General features: G+C 39.3%; 1 protein-coding gene across 6 annotated transcripts in view; it reads right to left on the reverse strand.

Moving 5' to 3' along the window:
• The window catches only part of SORCS2 (sortilin related VPS10 domain containing receptor 2), a 569,561-nt gene that overhangs the window by 246,762 nt on the left and 296,897 nt on the right, over window positions 1–25,902 (reverse strand). For all 6 annotated transcript variants that reach the window (XM_080373393.1, XM_080373391.1, XM_080373389.1 and 3 more), the window contains exon 3: window positions 4,542–4,641. In XM_080373393.1, coding sequence (XP_080229519.1) covers window positions 4,542–4,641 — 100 coding nt within the window. The remainder of the gene's footprint in view (window positions 1–4,541; window positions 4,642–25,902) is intronic.

Genomic DNA, 25,902 nt, shown 5'->3' on the forward strand with positions numbered 1-25,902 from the left:
GTTCTGCTGCATTCAGCCAGAAAAAGGCTCAACCGACTGAATTCACATCAATCATCAAAAAGTTATGTATACATGACCTTGATACAACTATTTCCTGATTATTTTCTTAGACCTATGAACAGTACTCATCACAAGTTCGTCATAGAAGGGTAAAAGACAAAAGGAATGTGTTACCTCTTTGCATAGATTTAGCAGGTTTTATAAATGATCTCCATCCTTCCACCAGCTAGTTCAAAGTCCCCAGAATTCCTATATTTTACCTTTAATTTTGTTCTTTTTTTATACAAACCCTTTTCCATGTAGCACTATGTGCAAAGGATGCTGTTGCACCTTCTGCATCTGCAAATGCACTTCATGAATGGCATTATAAATCTGTTGAATTTAGACTTCTTAAACAATGAAGTACGGAAGATAAGAAGTATCAACATTTTTTCTTTTCAATGCATCTTAAGAAAATACAAACTAAAGTCATTCACAGGGTCTTAAAATTTCCAGTACAATTTCACATACACTACATAAAGCTCAGATATAAGCCTGTTGGTCTGTATCATATAATAGCAGCTCAGAGCAAAGGCATGTTGAACGAAGCTCTAAGTCACTTCAGGAGCTGGTATGCGGGCAAAGAGAAGCTGAAAAAATAATTCAGTCCAGGAACAAGACTGGAACCTTCTAGCAAGTATTTAATCTAATTCCATTCCAAAACAAACAAACAAAAAAATCTCCCACCTTGTGCTGGTTTTGGGTAGGGTAGAGTTAATTTTATTCACAGTAGCTAGTATGGGGCTGGTTTGGATTTCTACTGGAAACAGGGTTGATAACACAGGGATGTTTCAGCTACTGCTGAGCAGTGCTGACACAGAGCCAGAGACATTTCTGCTCCTCACCCCACCCCACCAGTGAGTGGGCTGAGGGGCACAGAGAGTTGGGGGGGACACAGCCAATACAGCTGGCCTCACCTGACCAGAGGGGTATTCCATACCATATGACATCATTCTCACCAATAAAACCAGGGGGGAGGTTGGCGGAGCAGGGAGGGCTGCGGCTGGGGGACTGGCTGGGCCTCGGTCAGTTAGTGGTGAGCAGTTGTTCATTTGCATAACCTGTCCTTCTTGGGTTCTATTTTTCTCTGTTATTTTCCTTTTAATTACTATTATTATAATAATTATAGTTTGTCAACATTATCAGCATTATTATTATTTTATTTCAATTATTAAACTATTCTTATCTCAACCCACAAGTTTTCTCACTTTTACACTTCCAATCCTCTTCCCCAAATCCTGCTGGGGATGGGGGGCAGCAGTGAGTGAGGGGCTGTGTGGTGCTTAGTTGAGGGCTGGGGTTAAACCATGACACATCTCTTTGTATGTCTTCATGCAGGAAGCCAAAATGAGACTATGTTCAGACCCACAACAGTCACAGAGTCATTTATAGGAACCTCCACAATATCATGCAATCTTATTCTCATAAGTACAAAGAACTATGATTTTAACAGGATAAAATGCTTGGAGGTACCCACATTTCTTGTTTGACTGTAGAGGTAGAGGGCTTGACTAGACACCTGAATTTTACACAGCTAAAATCAGATGAGCTTAATGCTCTGATGACATTGAGGTAGAAATTATGAGCATTACATTTGCAGCATCAGTTCTTCACCAGATGAGGTCTACAATGGATAAATGGAATGAAAGCACAGAACAATGCTTAATATGCAAAGTATTCAAAAAATCCCCATCAATGTCTTTTATCTTTGCTTTCATGCATAATCCCAGTCCCTAAATGGTAGCATGGGACTACATATGCTTTAAATTTACAGTGCATGCTGAGTTCCAGTACGCACAGTCAGCACTCCAGTTTCCATTTTCAGCACATTTCAAAATATGTGAACTGATTGAAGAAAACTTGCCATAGTGATCTGAAGTCTCGTACCATCAGAAACAGCTGAAATCCCAAGACTTCTGCTCAACTTGGAAAAGGGAGGCAGAGCTCTATATGTTCCATTCCACGCCAGTGCAGCTGTACTCAAATGGATGGATAGGGAGACATGCTGGTCAACAGTTGGCCAGCTGAGTATGAGCCAGTAGTGCACCCAGGTGGCCAAGAAGGCCGACAGCGTCTTGGCTTGGATCAGAAACAGTGTAGCCAGTAGGACCAGGGCAGTGACCAACCCCCTGCACTCAGCCCTGGTGAGGCCATCTCTCAAATCCTGGGTTCAGGTTTGGGCCCCTCACTGCCCCAGGGACACTGAGGGGCTGGAGCACGTCCAGAGATGGGCAACGGGGCTGTGAAGGCTCTGGAGCACAAGTCTGATGGGGAGACACTGAGGGAACGGACACTGTTTAGTCCAGAGAAGAGGAGGCTCGGGGGAGACCTTACGGCTTTCTACAGCACCCTGACAGGAGGCTGTAGCCAGGTTGGGGTCACTTTGTTCTCCCAAGTAACAAGTGATAGGACAAGATGAAATGGCCTCAGGTTGTACCAGGAGGGGTTTAGATTGGATACTAGGAAAATTCCTTCACCAAAAGCACTGTCAAGCATTGCAACAGGCTGCCCAGGGAACTGGTTGAGTCACCATCCCTGGACGCATTTAAAAGCTGTGTAGATGTGGTGCTTAGGGACATGGTTTAGTGGTGGAGTTCGCCATGCTTGGGTTAATGGTTGGACTCGATAATCCTAAATGTCCTTTCCAACATAAGCGATTCTATGATTCTATGTTCTTCCATCTTTCTAAATAACTTTTGTGAAATCAAATGGTAGTCTTAGTGTCCTAATCAAATGTCCAGCACCAGAAAAGTTCCCATTACAACGGACAAAGTTCTTATGACATGGAGACTTCCTTCTTACCTGCCACACGTGACTGCAACAGCTCCAAGACCAATCTGAAGCTGTCGGCTAAAGCATTTAACCCCAACACTTTCACCATTTTTCTACCATGTATACAGGTATGTACGTACATTTGCATGTATAACTATATCTCCTTCTAGCATCATTTACGGGCCCTAGAAATTCTTTCTGCTCTGGTGTTTTTGTCATTTGTATACTACTGAACACCTCCGTAGAAGCAAACCTCTGCATAAAAATAGCATATTTAATGACTCAAAGGGACTTTCTGTAACAGATGGGTTCCAATGTGAGTTTACTAAGCAGGGTTTGCATCTCTAAGAACTTAAACTTCTTGAACTGAATATAGATTTTTCTAAGACAGGGTTAACATGAGATTTGAGGTGAACATTGGTGTGCCCTTCAGGCTTGAAATTCAGTAGTGATCTTACCAGTGTTTGTTTTGCCAGACAACTGGCACAAGGACATTGTCACTGACCCCACTGTGCTTGCACAGGCTTCTACATTGTAGCTGGGTGAGCTGGGAGAAATCCTCCCCAGGGCTCTCATTCACCTCATACTTTTAACCTTTATCCCAGAAACTGAGATGGGTAAAGATTTTTACTTTTATTCTTTTGGACTTGAAGTCACCAGTAGATCTTATGCCTGAGACACAAATCTGCAGCAACTCTGCGCTTGGTGGTAGTTCCACTTCAAGAAACAAAAAAAAATAATTACTGACTTTGCAGCAGATTAATAATATATTACCAAGCTCAGGCATAGCATAGCTTGTGCACAAAAACTCCAGTGACAATGGCAAGAGAAATAAAATATGTACTTAATCATTCAGGCAGATTCACTGAGTTCCACTGATTTTTGAATAAGCAGAACAGACAGATAAACACAACTAACATTGTCCTTCCAATCAGTGGCCTCTGCATGAAATCAATGCTTCTGTATTACACCGGAGTTAAAAGGCCCTTATCAAGAGAAAATTCTTATTTCATGAAAGACCTACTGTGCTTGTGTTATTCACAATGTATTTCACAAATCACAGGCATTTTGCAGACATAGAAGGTTTGTTATTGTTTCTTTTTTTTCCTCATAATTGCTCTTCCTGTTGCTTCTAATATAACATCCATTGTAAATACACTCAATGGGTCGATTTCGCCCTCACTTATGAAGTCCATTTAATCTTCCTAGGCTCCATGAAAAGCTTTTTGGTTTGGTAATGATGCAGGAACATTTTTTAAGCAAGAGTTTAAGGAGAGAGTTTTCTTATTTTTAATTAAGGTTTTACGCAGGATAAACATAATTCTGAATGACAGCCAGCCCAATCCCCATGCTTTATATTAAGGAACGGGCATTTAAGGACTTTGAAATTGTGCATAAAGATGAAGAGGTTGAATGTTAGTCCCAGAATTTATGTAGATGACTGAAAACCTACAAAAGTTCCTTTTTCATTGCCATGGAAAACTTCAAGGAAACTCAATTGCCAGGAGCAAATGGCCTCAAAAGTTTTCAGAGTCCTTGTAGGCATTTTTTTCCTTTCTATGTTATTCAAGGAAGTATAAATACCCTGCTTCCATACCTTACAAATGCACCTAAGGTAACCCGAAACTTTGTGAAAACCACTTCCCCATATTTTGAAAGCTTCTGAAATACACTTCATATAGTTGCAGAATCTCAGCTGCACTATAAAAACTCATTTCTTTTTTACATACCTTTTTTTTGTTGGTGGGACAAATGTAGAAGTTGTCAATAACAGTGGCAATCCCAGGCTGTAGATTCAACTTCGTGTATAACGTCCCAAAATCTGAGGATCTGAAAGAAATCAAACATCTCTAAGTGCTCTCTTCTAAAGGCTTCAGCATTGAAACTGCAAAAAACCCCACTTTGTAGCACTAACTATTTTCAGTGCTTCTCTGCCATCCTTTTGCTCTTTTCAGAGATCATTAGCTACTAAAAGAAACCTGCCACTATTAAGAATATTTTTCTAGGTTTGAAAAACCATGGCTGGTTCTGTTTGCATGTTGCAGTTCCGTGCAGTGCTAGTTCCATCCTGGCACCGCACCATGCAGCGACAGTAGCCCAACACATATACCTTTCCATCACCACCCACAAGGTGGGAGAAAAAGAGCTAAGCAGAGCAAAGGCTCACCAGCAAGTACTAACAGCACCTCCTCAGCTATGCAGAAAAAGAAAACCCAACTTCAGAGCCTGGTGTTGCATAAAAGAACAATTTGACCTGAGGTCTGGAAGAGTCGCAATGGACCTCAATCAGAATTCATACTCGATAAAGTTATCCACCTACTCCTCCAGCTCCTTTTCAGAGAATCACTACATTTTGAATTAATAAAAACAAAGTCAGTACTCGGCCATCAGTGTGTCATACACACAAATCTATGAATATTTCAAATGTGGGTACTCAGCAGAAATTGTTTCACATGCCTGAAAAACCTACAGTGAAAAATGTTATGTGTGATACGTGCCTGTATGGGCAATGTCTAGTATAAAAAGAACGCACAAGTAAAATGTCAGTATAGGAAAACATTAGTTAGTGAAACTCACAGCAAGTCACATCCCAAATTAAATCACTTTGGACAAAGCCTTGTTTGTTCTACATAGGATCAAATTGCAACATATGGTCTCTCCATATTTACAGTTTTTCCTTTTACATTTGGAAGGGGATTCAGACACTTCTAAGGCACCTGTCCCTTCTTCACCAAGAATGCCTCCCTAGGACAGATAACTTGTGGGAGGACTTCCACTCTATACACCCTTTTTTCACTGGAATAACAATCTCCTTTAACAAACCAGGCTGAATGTGCCCTGCAGAATACCTCTGCATTATTCAAACAATTGTGAACATACAACAACTTTCATGTCCAAGAGAACCAGGATGAGACCTGTGTCCCTCCCAGTGTTACACAGGACTGCCTAGGCAGTGATTCCTGCCCCATAGCCCCGTTGTCTCCCATGTTCATTACCCACTGGTAGGCTCTGTTGTCCCATATTCCTCGACCAGGGGAGTGACTGCTGAAGTTCGTAGGAACATGACTGAGTACAGTGAGAGAAAAGTGAGAAAGCAAATCTCTGGCTAAGTGTGTACACCTTGACAGGTGGCACACAGCCTGAGGTCTCCTTCAAGCCACATGAGGCAGAACAGTCCTACAGGGGTTGGTGCCTGCAGGAAGCTTCCATGAGCACTGTGTGCCCATCCTCTACCCACCCATGTCCCATCCCACCCGCACCAAGGATGTTGTTTGAAGTCAGAAGGCAAGCAGTACAAAGGCAGAGGTGGCTACTTTACTTTCACACATCCAGCTTTCCATGTGATACAAGAAGTCTCACCTGTGGCCATGGGGCAGCTGTCTATGCCTTTGGCATCACCAAGCATATTGGGCAAAGAATGATATGCCTGGATCAGGTCTTAAGGCACACCAAGACACCTTGCTTTTCTTCCAGTCAAAAAAAATGACTGAGCATAAGACTAAGACACACAGACCACACTCACAGCCTGAAGTTGAGAGTTTACCTATTTTGTAATGACATCTGAATGGATTTGATCTATTTTTTCCCCATAACATTGCTTCAACTGCAACTTTGGCAATTTAGTTTTGTAAAAGTTAATGCAATTCAGTTTGGACAAATATTTCTGTAGAAATCAAATGTATATAATTGCACTATACTGGGTATTCAGCACCAAGCTAATTAAAATTCTAAGGGGAATAGGATGGACAATGATAAAGCTAATTTGCCAGAGGTGTTTGACAGAAAAGAAATTAAATCAAAGACTAAAATCCTGAGTTTAGGCCGGTGTACTGAAATCATGCAGAACAAGTATGTATGATGGAAACAGAACCTACTCTATTCTCTCTGAGGAAAGAATATCAGGTTAGTGGATTTCCCAGCAATAACTCGCTGAAATAATTCTCTGAACCTTAAAGATGATCCAATTTACTTTGAAGAGGCAGTTCCAGGATTAATACAATGGGACCACTGGAGAGTAACACTGCAGGAGGGACAGTGGCAGCAACTGTATCAAGGTATGAAAACAGTACAGGCAAGAAGCCCAAAGAAGATAAAGCATTTCAAAGATATAAAGCCCAAGTCTAAAACTTCCTCTTTTAATTCTCATGACTTCTAAAAAGTACTACAAGAAAAGAATAAGGTTATAACAAAAAGAGTACACTAAGGTAACTATGTTATTTTCAGGCAAAAGTAGAAAAACTGTATAGTCAAACATTTTTTATGTTCTGGTATAAATTGGCTATCTCAAGGAGAGGGGGAAAATTCCAATTCCAGCCTGAGGTAACAGACTAAAGCATATCCATAAACGTACACCATGCCTAAGTAGGAAGACCCAGACTGGCAGAAAATCTGTGGGTCTATGGAGAAATTTATTCAGAGTCCCAAATCTTTTTTACTATAACCCAGTCTTGAGGGAGCTAAGGAATGTCAGCTATTCTTTAAGATATTTACATATAAAAGAACATAGTTCAAGGACATCATTCAAGGGAAGCACTGACCAAATTATTTGGTTTTCCAAATCTGCTATAATCCAGAGTAAACAGGTCATCACATTTTTTTTTACTTGAGACAAATTCCAAGTTCCTGATTCTGCATATATAAAGAATTACATTTTGTGGCACAGAGCTAGGACGTAATTCACTGTAATTGCACTACTGGGCTACAGACAGGGTTGGGGAGGATGAATTCTGGGATCTCAGTGCATGCCTGTTTCAAGAACATATTAAGAAGCTGCCAAATTCAGGAGAGGAGGAGCCCTTTATGCTCTTCCAGTCATAAGGATACTTTTTTTGTGTGTTAAAAACCAGACTTGTGTGTCAAAAGTGTTAAGGAGAGCAAAATCAAAATCCACAAATGAACCATCTGTGTTATTCAGGATAAATACATTCTCTTTCCTCCCTAAAAATTCATTAAAATATATTTCAAGGTATAACGAAAAGAGGATACACATGTACCTGATAAGAACAGTAAAACATCCTTTGCAGTGGTAGCACAACAGCAGAACTCCAGAACAAGACCTGTAAAGTCTGATTTCTTAAAGATAGGTCTAACTTGCAGTTCTGAGTGATTTGGAGGCCGTTAGTGAGTGTTTTGGTTTTCTGTGAAACATTCCAGTGGATACAGAAACCCACCCACAGGCTGATTCCTGCTGCTCTTTATCCACCTCCACACTACAGACTACAGATTGTATGGATGTTTCTTAGTGAGCAAAACTCAGTGAAGGACTTATAGGAAAACACAACTTCCAGTAGGCAGGTGATGGGCCATCCAAGAGCAATGGGACCATCGGATGCTGGAATGACGTGATTAACTCATGTGCTGATGCAGACGTCACACAACCTGTGCCTGACACGGCTTGTGGCTGGGTAATAGCTTCTTTGAAATCATGTACATCTGCTGAAACGTGCCATTTTTTAATTTTTTTCTGTAAGGAAAAATCACTCATCACTGTAACAGCAGCATGCTCAATTAACAAACATCAATATCATAAAATGCTATTACAGCTGACAGAACTATGTCTTCGTAGCTTGTTTTAATACTGTGACCTCAAACAACAGTTGGGAAAACTTTCAAGTGGTACGAAATGTACCCCAATTAAACAAAACTTCCAAAGCCCCTAAACACTTCGGAAATTTGGGTCTCAGCCATAAAAATGTAACTTTCCTATATTTGAGCTAAAATAAATCTATGCCTAACATAATTTGGAACTGTACCTAAATCCTGAGTCTAAGCATCTTCCAACAGAAATATTAAGAAAGAAGAAATTAAACCAAAAGTGCAACCAGAACCGAACCAAATGTTTGCATGTCTAAACTTCGCTACCATTATACCGCTCTCCACTGACAACTTGACTCACACCTATGATACAGTATTGCTCATTGTTAATTGTTTTTCCAGATTATATTTACAAGTATAAATTAATATATATAAGAAACATTAAAATCTATATAGTGAGAATTTAATGAAAATCTTTAGAGAGATGAAAATTGCATTCCCAAGTAAAATTCAATACCCAAAGAATTTTTTTTTAATTAATAGAAGAGATGCATTGGAAAGAGAAAGGTTGGAACACTTAACACATATGTTTATTGGATTTCCTCTGCCTTTTCTTCTTGAAGGTTAACTCATGTTCCATTCTAGCTAAACGAGCTGTACTGTACAAGCCCTATTAACTGAAAATCTTAGAAGGCAACAACAAAGAGATTTCAAATGACTCATGGATTACTTAGCGAAATGAAAAGAAAGCCTTTGGGGAAAAACAAACAAACAAACAAACAAAAAAAAACCCCACAAAAACAGGAAAGATCTGCTTGAAGTTGTTGGGGAAAAAAGAAAAAAAAAAGATTCAATTGAGATGTGTGCTACAGAATCAAGGAAGACTGGATCTATGCATAACGCCCACTGGACTTCTCACTTCCTTTTCTCCAGAATGTATTTCAACATCATCTTCTCACCTTCCTCTCCTTTTGGTCAGAAGAACAATCCAGTATTTATACCATGAACTTTAAAGTGCAAGAGAAATTAATTCAGGTTCTTACTTTATCACAGACTTATGTCTAACACCAGGATTTCCTTTGTGTTCTGGTCCTCTACCTGAAAAACAGAGACAACACTATCTCCTATACCTCAAGTATCTGTAAGGAAAATAGATATCTATTGAACAGTAGTGTAATGAAGAACTGGCTGATGGAATATCTAAAACAGATACATCAGAAGTACCAACTTCAAATGCCAGGACAAACCTACTGAAAGTAACCAAAGGAATATCTTTAAAGAATATCTTTAAAGAAGTGGTACACTAATGTATCTTCATTACTTAAACAGCACAGACGATTTCAAGGGCTCTTACATGTACAATGTGGAAATTGCAGAGACTTTGGTTAGCCTCATAAAATCTTTTTAAACAGCAATAAAAAACTTGCAAAACCCCAAAGCCTTTATTCAGAGTAGAAACACGTTATAACATTGCATTCCAGTACCTGACTCATGCATTGAGGAATTCGTGCAGATGAAAATTTCTTCAAAGGCTGTAGAACAGTATGATCCCTAGCAAACCAATTAACAGATTACTCATCAGGTATCAGCTCTGCTGGAGTACTTTCTGAAAATACTTCTCTCTCTGCTTTCCAGAAAAGTTGAGTCTTTTTGAAGTTACATATTTTTCTTCTCAAAACCAGAAATATAGAAATGTTTTCTTCCTTAATCCAATTTTACACTAAAGAATCAATGGCGTAGGCAAGAGCTAACAGATAAACAGTTTAGCAACTTCATATTTAGGCAATAGAGAGTTTACCTTTTTGTCCCCAAAGCAATACAAAGATGAATGAATCCTGTTTTTACTTATCAAACCATTACCAATAACTTATATTGATCACATATGCTAATAACAGATATTTTCAAGAACTGTGGATTATCACAACAGCCTTTTTAGCTGAAGTGACCTGCTCTGTAATGCTGTGATGAGTACAGAATATGGTACAACTCTGCATTTATACAGTTACAGAAATTCCTTCCCATTTTTACAGCTATTATGTGCACATGAAGAGCCCTACAGTCTTGATCACTCTGTGGGAGCACAATAAAGGGCAGGTGACCATTTTTAGTGGCTTTTTAGTAACCTGTAAGTATATATTTGATTGTAAAATATTGACCTAAAAAAATCCACAGAAAAAAAAAGAAAAAAAACAAATTAAACCAAAACACTGAACAGCTGCATTCATACAGAGTGAAAACACAAGGAGGATCATAATGTCACAAATTTTAGAACCGGAGTTTTATTCAATGCATTAAATATACCCAATTCACCTTGCTAGGTGACTTTAGGGAGTCAGATCCTTCCTCAGAAACTATGGTTACTAACTTCACAGTGAGAAATGGAGCACAGCTTTATTTTGCAAGGTGCTTACAAATCACAGACAACAAATACTAAATGATGCTACACATTGGCTTCTCCCCTGAGGGTCTAACAGTGGGCTCCCCTAACGTTACAAGGTACCTGGGCTGACTGTGCCCCATACTGGCATGCCATGCTACAACTTTCTATGCTGAGGTTGCAATTACCTTTGCAGAAAGTGTTTCAAAGCCCATGTTTTCCAGGAATTACCCTGTCTCAGAGCTGTCCGGACAGAAAGCTTTGCACAGAACAGGAACCACTCATGTTTTCTTATGAGGGAACATGGAAGGTTATAAACGGAGCTCTGTGTATGGATGGAGATGTTACTTGGCACAGAAATTCAAGCTATGTAATACATACTTATGTACTGTATCATGTTTTTCCTTACTGGTATCTTCTGTCATGCATTTATCATGTGCTGGTTTTGGCTAATTTCTTAACCTGTACAATATACACACACACTTAAACTCCAATAGTTAGCAGAACTATGTTTTTAGTATATACTACATATCTTTCAGTGCTGTATTTAAACATTCCTACTTTGCAGAGTTTCACTGTATACCACCACAGTTATCTTTTGCAGCCCTTCATTAGTCCTTCAATATACCATAAACATCCTGCTCATTAGCCTATAATTGCTCTGCTTATCAGTTACATTTTCAAGCTCCTTATTACTTTGCTGCACATCTCCAATAATTAGCCTTTATATTTTACAGGTCCGCAAAACATCACATTAGCTTCTATTACCTGCAGCCATCGCCTTTTCTCCCAGGAACTGTTAGTTTAGGTAAGACACCTATTGTGAAACTACTGCCTTGATACATTAATTCCATCACCAACACACAGCACTCGCTGACAGCATGTCTTGGAAGTTACAGCCTGTAGCCATGCTTGCAGTACACAGATATTTGTGATGAATCCACTCAAGCATGAGACAAGCTGTGTCACAGTGACAAAGCAGACAAGACACTGCCAGGAACACAGGGTTATGTCTTACTTTTGTAAAAAGTAAAAGCTCTGTGTTATTTCTTCGTTGGTAGCTTTGCAACCCAGGCAGGGCTTGAGCAGGCAGTGGAGCAGGCAGTGGAGCAGGCAGCCCTCAGGGTGCAGTAGCTGGACACAGCCAGGTTTGGGGGCACCTTAACAATTCCACACCATCATTCTAAACCAGCCATTTGCTCCTGCTAAAAACAAAACTGACATGATCCACCTTCAAATTAATGGCTTTGAAGACTTCTTTTTAACCTGGATTGGTTCAGTAATTCTGTTTACAACTCATTCCCACAAAGGATTGGAGTGACCTAAATAAGGGAGTAGAAAATGAGAATGAAATTGTGTTAAATAGGGAAAGATCAGTTTGTTACCATACTTTCTTCGCTGAATTCAACATATCATGTAACTGTTAGTGTGCAAGAAAACTTCTTATCCTAAGAAATGGTCCTGTGCAGATTTAGTTTCAGCAGGTGCAAATCCAGTATTGCATCAGTAGGTCTCAGCAAGGAATGGAGTATAACATGGAGAATTTGAGGGGTTTGCTACTGAGGGACAGCTCTGGCATATTAGAAACATAAAGAAAATACCAGAACTGAGAATTCCCACAGTGCTACAAAAATGATTACTATTAATCTGGGAATTTTTGTACCATAAAAATGCTAGCTGGATTAGAGTACAGAAACACTTTTACTATTAGGTGTTTATTTTTTAATAAAAAGGCTTTCCTTCAAAAGCTCAATTTATTATTTCTAAAACTACTGTGTTGGAAAAAAGCCAGTGGTTTCACTGAACTATGTAATTGCTACATACAAAAGAAATGAATACTTCACTTCCTATATAGTGTTAACTTCCTTCCAACAGTTTGAACAACCAACCACCCTTGAAAAAAAGGCTATGACTGCTGAAAATTTAGGGAAAAAAGAAAGAAAAGCCTTTGGTGCTAAAATGCAATTTTCCAAAATTTTGTGTACTAACTATACTGCTAGAAGTGGTCACATCCTTACATCACTGTTAGTACGATTCCTCTTTTACAAGTACTGTGAGTGGAAATGAGTAATTGCAAAGGAAAATTTCTCTTCTCACATACATGTGTTCTTTGGGGAAAGGGGATGGTTTAAGAACATTTTCTTTAGGTTTGCAAGGAACATTAAAATTCTCCACCATGGAAAAATGCTAGGTATTTACCACAGCACAAGGTTTTTATTTAAACCACTACACACATCTGAAATATTTCTGAAACAACTTTATTCTCAGTCAGGCAGCTCCTGGGAAGGCAAGGAGGATGCTGGGATGTATGAGAGGAGAGAACTTGGCCTTGTGCTTTCTGACCAGAACAGCAAGTTTTCTTGTAACCACTGGATAGATCTGGCTGCAACAAGAACATTTACAAAATTTTAGAAACTGATCATAATTTATTAAACTGTATATGCACATTCACATCTGACTAATTATTCCTCTAGTGATGGGCTCTGCCAACTATAACAGCTACGTACTCTTCAGTAAGTGGAAATCTTCTTTAACTCTATTTGTAGATTTTTTGGTTTTGCCGCTGAAGTGCTGACCTCAATTTTATGATTGCTCTGGGGAAGGTGGGAGGGGGAGTGAATTATATAGCTAGGTAGTAGCACTTTATAAAAAGGTAAATTAAGTCAATGTTTTCTCAGTAATTTGACTGTGGTGCTCTGCATCTGAAGCCAAATGCTTGGCAGAACTAAGGGAGCAACTGGACATTTTTATAAAGAATGAAAATATCCTAAACAGGAAGTAAATGTAGATAAATAGACTCTGGAAGGTATCAAGTCTTATGGTGAGAGTATTAGAGATCCATCAACTGCCCCACGGTTTTCTGCTGTGGGGTTTCTGGCATGCTTCTCTGAAACTGTTATACAACACATCATGGATGGAGGCTGGGCAATGCTCAGATGCAGCACAAGTTCATCCAGGATATCAGTTTCCATGTCTACAGTGTCAAAGAAGTGATTATTCTAAGTTATTACAACTACAACAGGAACAGAGCTTTTACAAAGGATTTTAAGGCATCATTTTGAATTGCTGCAACAGAAGTTTGTCCATGTCAGAAACACCGCCTGCCTCACCCATGTCTGCCCATGAACAAGGTTGCATGAAGTAGTGAAAACATTCAGACAGTTAAACAAGATGAGGATTTCCTAACAGCCTTTAAAATCGCCATGTGTCTGTGCCACCTGAGCGGGCAGTGTGCAGAAGGCAGTGGGGAAAGCCTGCAGTTAAGGATGGGGGCAGGCACCCCTGAGGGTGCTGCACTACCAGGAGGACCAGGTGAACTCACGTGCTCACAGCCACTTCAGCAGGATATGTTTCTCTTACCCGCTAATGACCCCAGTCATAATCTCCTAATAGCCTTCTACAATTCCTGACACTCTTTTTTTTAACAAAATTATTTTGTTTAGAGCTTTCAGCGGCCAAATTTCCCTTGCAGTCATTCTCCTGTAACTGCAGTGACACCTGGGGAGGGCTGAGCCCATCAGCTGTAGTTTGGCCTGCTGTTGAACTTGGCAAGCCAGCAGCACATAAAGCCCCAGCAGATGTTTCTGCTTTTATAGCAGCTCTTCCAAAGCCTTGGCCAGACATAAATCCAAAATAGATCCAGAAAAGACAAACAGTGCCACCATCATGGCTCTTAAAATTAGGAGGCAGAACCAGCCTTTTCTGCAGGACTCTGAGAGACTGTTAGCGGCAGAAGGTGCCATGAAGTGTTCCTATAAATTATGCTGACAGATTACGAGGGCCAGCCACAGCAAATGCAGCACATTTTGCTAGGAAACAGAATCCTAAGAAAAATACATGCGTTTATACAGGAGTTTCCAAACTCAGAAGATCACATGTCATAGCAACAAGTGCAGGAAGCAGGGGGTTTGATGGCCATTAACACTTCCACATGGATCGATGGTGCTTCCACGCCATGGTAATGAAAGTTCTAAAAATAAAACAGTAAGGAGAGGATCCTTGGTAGAAGACTTCTGAATATATGCCATGCTTGGATCTGTTTTGTAAAAAGAAAATGGCACTAAGAATGTGTTCACAGCTGACACTGTGCTTCATAGGAGGGAGGGTTGATATATACCAGGGTGACATGCTAATAGAGGGGTCCTCAAACTTTTTAACCAGGGGGGCGGCATGCGGATGCAGTGGCAGGCAGCCATCTGCGGCTGCTTGGTTTCCCCCCCAGCCCCTGGCGGGGGGGTGTCTGTAAATACCGGGGGCCGGATTGAGGACCCTGGGGGGCCGTATCCAGCCCACGGGCTGTAGTTTGAAGACCCCTGTGCTAATACATTTGTTCACTTTATGGTGACTGTTCTCAACGGAAGCCGGGTCCACTATAAATTGTTGCCATGTAATTTCAAGTGCAATTGAAAGCAACCCCCACAGAACAAGAACAGTTATCTACAATCAAAATAACACAAAGCACTCAAGGAGCTGAAAACTTCAATGACGTTTTTGTCTGGCATTAAGGGGGATTAAGAAGAGAAAAAAGTGATCCAGCATCTAAAAATGAGTCCTTTTTGTAGAAGTGAAGGTTATTACACGTTCTCCTGCTTCCCCGAGAATCTACCATTAAAACCCAGATGGACCTGGCAGCAGAATATGCAGTTCTGCAGGTCTGAGGCTGCTGGGGTGTCTGAGGTCTCTCACTGAAGCTGGTACAGCAGGAGATGGGCCCCTTCCTTGGAGAACTCTTGTGGTGGTGGTAGAAGATCTAGGTCTAGCGGTAAAGAGCTGCAGATGGATGTCAACAGACTTCACAGCTTCTGAGGTGATGAGAAAGAGATCCCTGGGATGATGAAAGCAAGTCTGTAGATGATACAAAACTGTGAGGAGCAGCTGATGCATCAGTGGCACATCTTGTGGAGATATGGACAAACAGGAATTTCATGAAGCTCAAAAAAGGGAAGTGAAAAATCCTGCACCTGGAGAGGAACAACACCATGCACCAGTACATCCTGGAGGCCAAGAGGCTGGAAAGTAGCTTTGCAGAAAAGGCCCTGGGGGTCCTGGTGGACATCAAGTTGAATGTAAGCCAGCAATGTGCCCTTGCAGCAAAAAAGGCCAGCAGTCTTTCAGGCTGCATCAGGAAGAGCAGTGCCAGCAGGCCAAGGGAGGTGATCCTTCCCACTCAGCACTGGTGAGACACATCTGCAGTACTGTGGCTCCTCAGTACAAGAGAGGCATGGACATACTGGAGTAAGCCCAGCAAACATCCACAAAGGTGGTTGGAGAATGGAGTATCCTCCACCCAGGGCAAGACTGAATGCTGGGTCTGTTCAGCCCGGAGAAAAGAAGACTCAAGAGAAACCTTATCAATGTGCATATATACCTGATTGGAGGGAGAAAAGATGGAGATTGACTCTTCTTGGCAGTGCCCAGTGACATGGCAAGACACAGTGGGCACAAACCAGAGCACATTAAACTCCATTTAAATGTAAGAAAAAAATCTTCTTTACCATGAGGGTGGTTGAACACTGGAACAGGTTGCCCAGCAAGGTTGTGGAATCTCCATCCTTGGAAATAGTCAAAAGTCGACTGGACAAGGTCTAGAGCACCATGCTTTGAACAAGGGGGCTGGATTCAATGATGTCAAGCTTTCCCTTTCAACCTCAACCACTTTGTGATTCTGCAGTTAATGAAAATTATTTAACATGATTTGTCTTTGTTGAAGATACTGTGCAACAAAAATCACTTTCTGTAGACAATCAACACAATTAGAGCACCAAGTCAGAGAAGGAACTTATCTGAATATTTTCTAGGAAATGCACAATTTCACATAAAGACTTGACCATACTAAAAACAAAAGCTTTGTCATTTTGTTTTGTCTTTAAGTTCACTGGAATCAGAACTCTGCTTGGAGTCTGCCTGTGTCAAAGAAGTGCCCAGCTGTGCAGCAATGTTGGTTAATCCAACAAAAGATACCCTCACATTTACTGATAGGCAAAGAACCTGCAATGCAGGGCCTACACAATCTTTGGATATGAAATTTGAAATTTGCAGTCATATCCCAGACTATACATTTGCAGCTTGAAAGGGGGCACAGAAGCATTTTAGCTGCATTACTTTTCGCAGTCATATAACCAAGTCTTTTCCAATGTCCAGAGCAGTCAAGCTTATATGAAAAAAGTACATGGCTTGCCCAATGAAAGCTTTTTCTTTTTTTTTTTTTTTTTTCTTGCTGTTGTTGATTCCACTCAAAACCACTGCTTTGGGGAATTTAACCTATAAAACTCTGTCAAACCTCTTGGTATATGCAGTCAAGCCTCAGGTTCATAGTGAAAGTTCAGCACAACACCACTATTCTACAAATAAATGTACAGATCCCAAATGCTAGCCACTAGTCCCACTAGGCATATTTTATTAAGTACCTTTTAAACATGACTCAGAAACCAGCTCAATCTTACACCAGCAAAATGAAAACCAACATTCCAGTGTTTGGGGAGAGGCTAAGACACGTGTGCTGCTCTTACTTCCAAACCACATCCACTGCAAGGCAGTCTTTTTCAAAGAAATCAAGACTTTGGCTATCACTGGAGACAATAAAAGGAGAGTGGCCATGAGTAGTCGCTCAGTGCAATGCCTATTGCCCCACTCTTGTGGGTAATCCCACGGAACACAGCAGAATGCAATCTGCCCTCCTTCTCTCAGCTTCGTATAGTAAAGTACATTTACACATAAATGTATCTTGTGTTCAGCCTGGATCTCCACGTATGGACTGACTTCTGTTTTCTTTTTACTGATACAAACTCTCATTATCATCTTGAGATAATGACCAAGTGAAAAAGCCTCACAACATAGCTCAAAGACACATATAATATCTGAACTGTTGAATGCATCTGATGTCCTTTCACAGGTAGGCATTTTATATTTTCTCTTATTTTTTATATCCTGTGCTAATAAAAATGAGAGATCTGAGTCATAATTTTGTTGTTCCTATACATTTAATTAGTAGATAAAATTAATTCCTTCTTCCAGAGCCATCTGTCTAACTTTAGACCTTGTCCTACTATTAAACTGGTAGACTGGCTGCATTTAACTTTACCAGTGACTACCCTCTCTGTAACATCTAACCTTGTAGAATAAATGCCACAGAAGATTTAAGGAAATGAAAGACAATGGCAGGCTGAAATGTTCCAAAAATTTTCAGCAGAAAGCTAGAGGAAAATGACCTAGCTTCTGAGCTGTGTATTTGCCGAATGCATTAACAGTGAAGCTTGCACACTCATGCAAAAGAGTATTCAGTAACTGAAATAAAATTGGTTTTAATGGCTGTAAATGACCATCCTTGAGTTATCAATACTAAAACGTGGCAGTTCTTAAATTAAATTTAACCATCTTCCTTATTTTAGTTACTTTAATATGTTCGGAAAGCTTTGGCATAATACAATTTTTTTCAATTTCTGAGTTTCAGAAGTTTTAAACTGCAGAAGAGGTTCTCCTACAGGAGACTACCATATTTCCAGACCATATATAATAGTTGTTCATCATTAACTACTACTCCAAGGATACCAAAATGGATGTCATGCACATATATTTTCAAAGGCACGATTTTGTCATGTTCTGATCTCTTTTCTTTATTAAGAAGTTGCTAGTAAAACTGATTGATGGGTAGTCTTATTGTATCAAGAGGACTTGTCATTCAACTCTTTGACCTTGTCTTCACACTAACAGTCAAGTGTCTCTGAAATCTGTTTACTTCAGAATTTGCAAGAGTATTAATAACAGGATGCCAGCACTTATCAGGTTTGAAAAGATCTAATGAATTTGGATAGTAGGGGCATCTGCAATGTACTTCAAGAAAGAGAGACAAATTTCATGTCAAATGATTAAAGACAAGTAAAAAAATCTTAACCCATATTTTTTAGTGTTTGGTTTTTTTTATCAAAGAACATTCATAATATTTTATAAGGCCAACATAGATGATATTACATAAGAGCAAGAAAAAAGCTATTCTGTCAAATGAAGGACTTAACAGATGCAACGACCTTTCCAGAAACAGCTACAGAACCTAAAAAGCTTAGTCACCTCTTACTGAGAAAGCTTTGGGCAAGTTTAAGCAGTAGCCTACATGACTCAAATCTGGTTTGCTCTTTCATCATTATGTACAATGCATAAAAATGGGCTATTCGTCCCTCTGTCACTAACACAGGCCCTGAATTCCTGCACTTCAAATTCATGAAAATGAGACACGTAGATTTAAGGAGGGGGTTGGACAAAGGAAATCTTTTCCAGTGGTAATACTTTCTTTCATTAGCAATATTACATAAAAGATTACATATGGCAATAATTTTCTCTTGTGTTTGCAAAAGACCCTCTGCTTTGCTGCATAAATGTCTCAGGAGGAAAAGTGATCTTTTGTTCCAACTCCTTTCAATATAGTAGCACTCTCCTTATTTACCTGCTCACAAATTCATCTATTCTACAGCATGAGATTAGCAAGAATAATACAAAATATGATAATCAGATGACCCATCAAATCCCAGAGAAATTGTCCTCCAACATTAATGCTGTGTCTTCAGGAACTGACTAATCTAGCATAACAACGAACAGTCACGTCACACCTGTATTTGCATTGGCCACATATGGCCTATTTGGCAGCTATGTGTGGACAGCATTTTGATTAGCACGTAAAGTTTTTAATTATTTTTTTTTTTTTTGTTATAGCTTTTGGATCTGTCTCAGATTCTCCTAGCATTTCGCATATTTTACATAGATAAATGTGCATTCAACACAACTGAGCTTCAGATTCCTCAAATTTCCTTAAATATTACAAGAGGTCAGAGAAACTTCTGGTTTTGCCTCCATAAAGGATAAAAATAGAACCAAGTTGATAGCTGTTGCCTCTAAGACGCTGAAGGATGTGAAAGTGAAGGATATTACCATATGATCAAAGGAAGCTGTAAATGACTATAAAAAGAAATAAAATAAGAAGTAGCTTTGAGTCACTTACTCTGTTAAGAATGCAAATTATAAGTAAGGGATATTAGCTGATGGATTGATAAGAAATTTCAAGTGATTCCAAACCATCAATTTATTCACACTGATATACAAAATGTAATTACTTTCAAACCAAACCATAGAGTTGGATTAATGGAACAAATACTTTATGAGCAACTCATGAGTCATGCCTACTTATTATTATGAGGTTTTGGTTACTTATCATTTCAGCTCTGTGGCTTTACTAAATAACAACAACAATAATAATAAATAACACCACATTCAGACTCTCACATCTTTATGCACATAGTGTCAAGTGCAAGAGGAAAAAAAAGAACATTTATGCCATTTTTTTTCAATGGACTACCTTAATGAAAATATAACTTGTGTTATGCATACTGTAGGTAGATTTTCAGGCTTCTATTTTATGATTTGCAGTTGTCTCTTCAAATCTTTGGGTGTAATTTTTTTTGGGGGGGAAATGTTGTCTTTGTTAGTAAATTATCAAATCGCATAGAAGCACGTGGGAGGGAATTAGTTCTGCTGTTCCCTCGAGCAGCAGATGTGTAAAAGCAGAGGTATAATGAAACAGGAATGGAGCAAGGTCATCCATGACTTGTAACACTGTCAAGTATATGATAACTAGAGATGTATGTGATTTCATCATTAGAAGATCTAAGGTCCTAAGGAAGAAAAGACAATCTGCTGTCCTCTGCTGCCCACCTCATCCCTAGCTGTTACTTCCTGTAAGCCTCCTGCTTCCTACAAGCCTCTCCCCCCCAGATTACTCCACAAGCAACAGAGCAAGTTTTGCCTTTGGAGATGGCTGACCTTTAGTAATTGCATTTCAAATTATTATCACAGCACCAATTGCACATACAACCTTTCTTTTATATCTGTCTTTGCCTCCCCCATCAGAACAGCATTTTTTTTTTTTGCTATTTTTTCTTCGCATTTAATTCTTATCTTTTGGTAGTGATTACAGAAGACTGTGTGTAGCATCAGCAAGGAGATAGAAATGCATTATTCCGTTTTTTGAAATCTGGACAAGCTAGGCACAGATTTCATCTAAATTGCAGGTAGAGCATCAGTAACAGTATGGATAGCAATGTCAGGCATCCTTGGCACACAGACAAGAAGGCTTATTTGTACTTGCCTTGGAATTTTCTATTATTTTCTCTTTTAGCATATCAGTGCTTGGTGTCAATTTACTGTCCCCTCTCAGAAAAGAGAAATCATATGCCTTAAATATCAGGTATACTGTCTGCAGGCAACAGGTTTAAAAAAATTTAGGTAAGTGGACCTCTGCCAGAATATTTCAAATATCATTATACGTTACGCTTCCAGTTGAAAACAACATTCCTGCAATGTAGTTCCACAGCTCAGCTGTGAAACATTGGCTCATGAACTTGTAGACCACCAGTGGTTCACACCCACTGTTTGTAAGGAGCTTACAGATACCTCTAACAGCTATCGCTAAGTACTCAATAGTTTTGATACTCTGCCATCAATTTGGAACAGATGGCTGGAAAATTGTTCATCTAAACCTACAGTTGTCTGCTTATTTAACAGCATCATCTCCATGTACATACCCTGGATTTTGCCTGTCCTGTGCGAATTCACTTGCCACCCTCACTAGCCTGGTTTCTATTATAACTGAGAAAAGCTGAAGCTCTGAGAATAGTGAGACAAATTGTATTTCCCGAAAATGGTAAATATTCTGCAAAGATGTATATACAGGAAAGGAAGAGACAGATGCTGAGCTACAGAGAACAGTTCATACTCTAAGTCCCCCAATAAAAAGGCACCTAAGTAAATCACTTGGAATGAAGCCCTGTGCTTTCTATGTATATGAGCACTAAATTAATCTCAATACACAGGAATATCACAGAACTTTGCTTTACATTATTTGTTCAGACAAATTACTCTTCTATTTGTAAATTACCTGGAAAATCAACAATAGTTGTCTCAGATTATTTGTAAAATAATTCTTGACCTGTAGCTTGTTAGCTATAAAATACCTGACAGGGGATAAGGTGAAATTTTTAGTTCCTTTTTGCATCATCACCTTGCAACTTGTAGAATCACACTTCTGTCCTAAGCATTTGTGATTATAAATTCCAATTGCCATCCTTGAGTATTCTGTAATGTATAGTGAAAATGTATTGATATGGTAAATTCTTCCATTTGCTGAAGTCTATTTGTAGAAAATGAACACAGGACAGGTCTAGACAGGATTGATAAAAATTAATTCTCAAAAATGAGACCGTATTCAGAGAAAACTTGCAGCATTCTGTGGCTTGACTCAAGCAGAACAAGTGATTCAATTACTTGGGCAGCTTCTTTGGATGTTCCCTGTCCCAGCAAAGTCTCAGCTCCCCAGTCCACTGCCATATGCTTCTCGTCTGAAACCAAACTCAATCACAACCTCAAAAACACTCCAATATATAGGGAAGACTTCCAAGGGAAAGTTAATAGCCATAGTCACTCCTCTGGGTTTCACCCTCACCTGTTCCACAACAGTATCACTTGGTTTGTCAATTAATCCTCACTGTGACAGGAAGGCTACCGTTCTTGCTTTTGGTTGTGCTAACAGGCTCTGTGTTGGGGGAAACGTTGTCCATAAAGTCACACCATCCACAGAACAAAATTATGGCAGCTCCTGACTTTACGGACAGAAGCAAGGTACCAATGCTTAGTCCAGTCTGCTCCTAGAAAACACGTATGAAAAATGGAATTGGCTCTACATGTTACAAAGTATGTGGTAACAACTACTAGCAGGGCTGATTCTGTTTGAATGCCACACTGTGAATCCTAAATACACGTAGGAGCTTGGCAGAACTTGCAGGAGAATAGAGCTACTGACATCAGCCCTTCTCAGTCAGAGGTTTACCACAGGAACCAGAGCTCCTGCTACCTCTGTGCTCCATGGAAAAGCCACTTGTTCATCCAGAGCTAAATATATATTCCAGCATTATCCTTCCATTTCTCTATCAGCTACCACTAACCCTGCTGATACAGAACAACAGTACTTTTTAACTTACAATTCATTCCCTAAAGAGTGCTTCAAAATGTAAATGTCATTTCCCTATTGTCATTCAATACATAGAGACATTTATAAATCTATGATTTCATCCTGAAATCTGCTTATTCAAGTGGTTAAGAATCATTTCAGTTGAGGACATATCCCCATTCAAAGCAAAAGCTCTTTCCATAATGAAAAATCATTGTTTCTTCTCCCCAACTTGAGTCCAATTCAACAGCAGTGTGCAGAGGGAGCAGTTCAAAAGGCTTTGTAGTTCACCTGATGAGCCACTTGCAACAGATCTTTCTACCCTTTAACGAGCCTCTCAATTAATCCTCAAACACTGCATGCGCACTGAATAATGCATGCCCCCTTGCCTAAGTACTCCCCAAACACACTGCTCCTCTCTATGAAACCCAGAGTGACTGAACAGAACTATAAGTGATAATATGACTGAACAGAACTGTAAGACTCGAGTGATGTGTGCTTCTTTTATCAGAGATGCAAAACTGTCACCATACCTGTCCCAAAAAATCTAACCATGGACTGTGTTCTTATTCATCTGGTCTACACTTGAGCCTTTTTGGCAATGTTTTGCCACTTGGAAACATCTTAAATTCAATCTTGAACTCAGACTTACTTGTTTTAATGTATTTTTGGAATGCTCCAGCTTTCATAAAAAAATTATTTCACTACAGAAATTACAAATGTCATCAGTCGATATCACAAACGCTTCTTGGCTCCTCTTCTTCACATACATTTTGAGAAATAGTTTGTCTAGACATTTGTCTGAAAATGGCCAACATTACAGTCACATAAACCAAGTTCCAACTCTGATCCTGCAAGTATCACCATGCATGGTGCCCACAGCCCCCAGTAACTGCAGTGAACTACTATTAATACTAAGGCAATTGATAGCTTTTCTTTTTTTCTAAATTACAGTGAATGTTAAGCTCAGCTGTCACAGAATCAGAATTCAGTGTTCTAACTTTACAATGGAGCTGACATCTGTGCACAATATCAAATTCATTTACAACTTTGCACAGGGATCCAAAAGTAAGAGAGCTAGAGCATTTACTTTTTAGAGCATTTACATTTAGAGCGTTGATGGGATCAAACCATGAGGTAATGCTGAAACTCAGAACAAACAAGCCTGGTGGAAATTGTCCATTCTTCCAAATGTTAAAGACGTAGGACATTTAAGGCAACAAAAGGAATTGAAAATGCTTAGGGTAGAAATGTGAAAATATGCAAAGCATGAAAAATCTAAAATAAGCTTCTCGATTTGAGCATAAATGACAATTAGCAGTCAGGATTCCAATTTCCTGTCACAGTGTCTAAAAATGTTTATCTGTTATATACAACTACTGTAAAAATAACTTTCTTCTCAGTAAAAGTGTTTCAGTCCTCAATCCTTCTGTAACTGAACTGTGGACCTAAATACACATTCCCAGTGTACCTGTAATCCACAGTGGATCAAATCAGAGGATCAAAAAATTACTTTCTTTATGAAAAACGAAAGGTCCTGGAGGTCGGCAGAACAGCTGTTGACCGCTGGATTACTGGTGACCTGCTCACCTCTACAGAGGATTGTTGCAAGTGTCCCACACACCTCAAACGGCACAGGGCACCCTGCCTGCTCTGCCATGCCCATCTCCACGTGGGTAAGGCAGTTACAGGGGCTAAAGAAACCCAGTCCTTTGCCTCTCCCAATTTCCCATCAGATCCTGCTGTAGGTTATTCCTCTCTGCGATGTCATGTTAGTTTCCGATCTGAGTTTATACTACTTTACACAGAAGTATCGTGTCACATAGAAGGGCACTTCAGTATGAATAAGACCAAAGGCACAGAGGCCAATTCTGCTTTATTGCACAAACTTCTACTGAAGTTAGGAATAAACTCTAATGCCACGTAGACTAATGAGCCTGTGAGACCTATTAATATTCTTACTGTGTTTTACAAATTACCACTTTCAGGAGGTCACAATAGGAATCAGAATAAATCTGACACTTTAAAACCAGCCATAATACTAACAATATATTTTATATACCATCAAAATGTCAGAGCAGATAAAAGTGTTTATTTTAGGCATGGTCATAAAAGGACGTTCTCCAGAAGGAAGATACACATACTGAAAGGACAATAATGTCTGATTTTAATCTATCACAGATATATTAAATAACTAATGATCAGCATATCAATATTGATCTGCCTAATTTAAGAAATCCTCTTATCACTGAAGTATAAACAATATCACCTGCAGGTGTGATTTTTTTCAGGTTTTAACTATATAAAGCAGTAGAGTAATCCTAAACCCTGAAATACATTTTCTGGTAATATCAATTTACCATTAGAATCACAACAAAAAAAAACAAACAAAACCACACAGAAATCCAGAAAACAGGGCTGTAAGTTTCTTCAAGAGAAGCCTACTTCATTTCCACCACTGCCAAGGCAGGCGATTTATACCTCTTGTCATCCCTAACAGATGCTTGTTTATATATTTATTAACCTCCAGTAATGAAGATTTCATAAGCCTCTCAAGCAAATAATCCAAATGGCATATCATTTTAGAAAGTTTTCCCCGATTTCTAACTTGTGTTTTCTTCACTAACAAGTAAGCCTATTATTTATCATCTAGCACTATGCATTTGGAGGCTGCATCCTCTTTGCTGACATTTTAAAATATATTTGAAGACTGTTAACACATCACCCACTGACTGTTTTTCTCTAAAATAAATAACCTGCATTCTTCTGGTCTTTGCCATAAGTCACATGCTAGACTCTCCTTCATCCCTGTGATGCTCCTCTCTAGACTCACTCCCATCTTATGCCCAACAAACCTGAACTGACCAGGACTAATTTTTATCTTTTGCATGTAAACTCAGATATAGATATATTCCAGTTTGAGCTTTGGCTTTCCTCCATCACAAAGCCAGGACTGAGGAATAGTTAGTGGTCCATTTTAATACTCAAATTTTATTTCTGTAAAATTTCGACTTAATCAGTAGCGGTGAAGCTGTCAATCCTGTTGAAGCACAATAGTTTGCACTTAAGTCTACAAATTAATCTCATTTCTTCTGATAATTTCCTCAGTTTTCCAAGATCATTTTGAATACAATTTTGTCTTCCAACATGCTTACAACCCCATCAGACTCTATGTCATCTACAAATTTAA

This window comes from Falco punctatus (genome assembly GCF_963210335.1).
Source record: "Falco punctatus genome assembly, chromosome: 1".
Classification (NCBI taxonomy): domain Eukaryota; kingdom Metazoa; phylum Chordata; class Aves; order Falconiformes; family Falconidae; genus Falco; species Falco punctatus.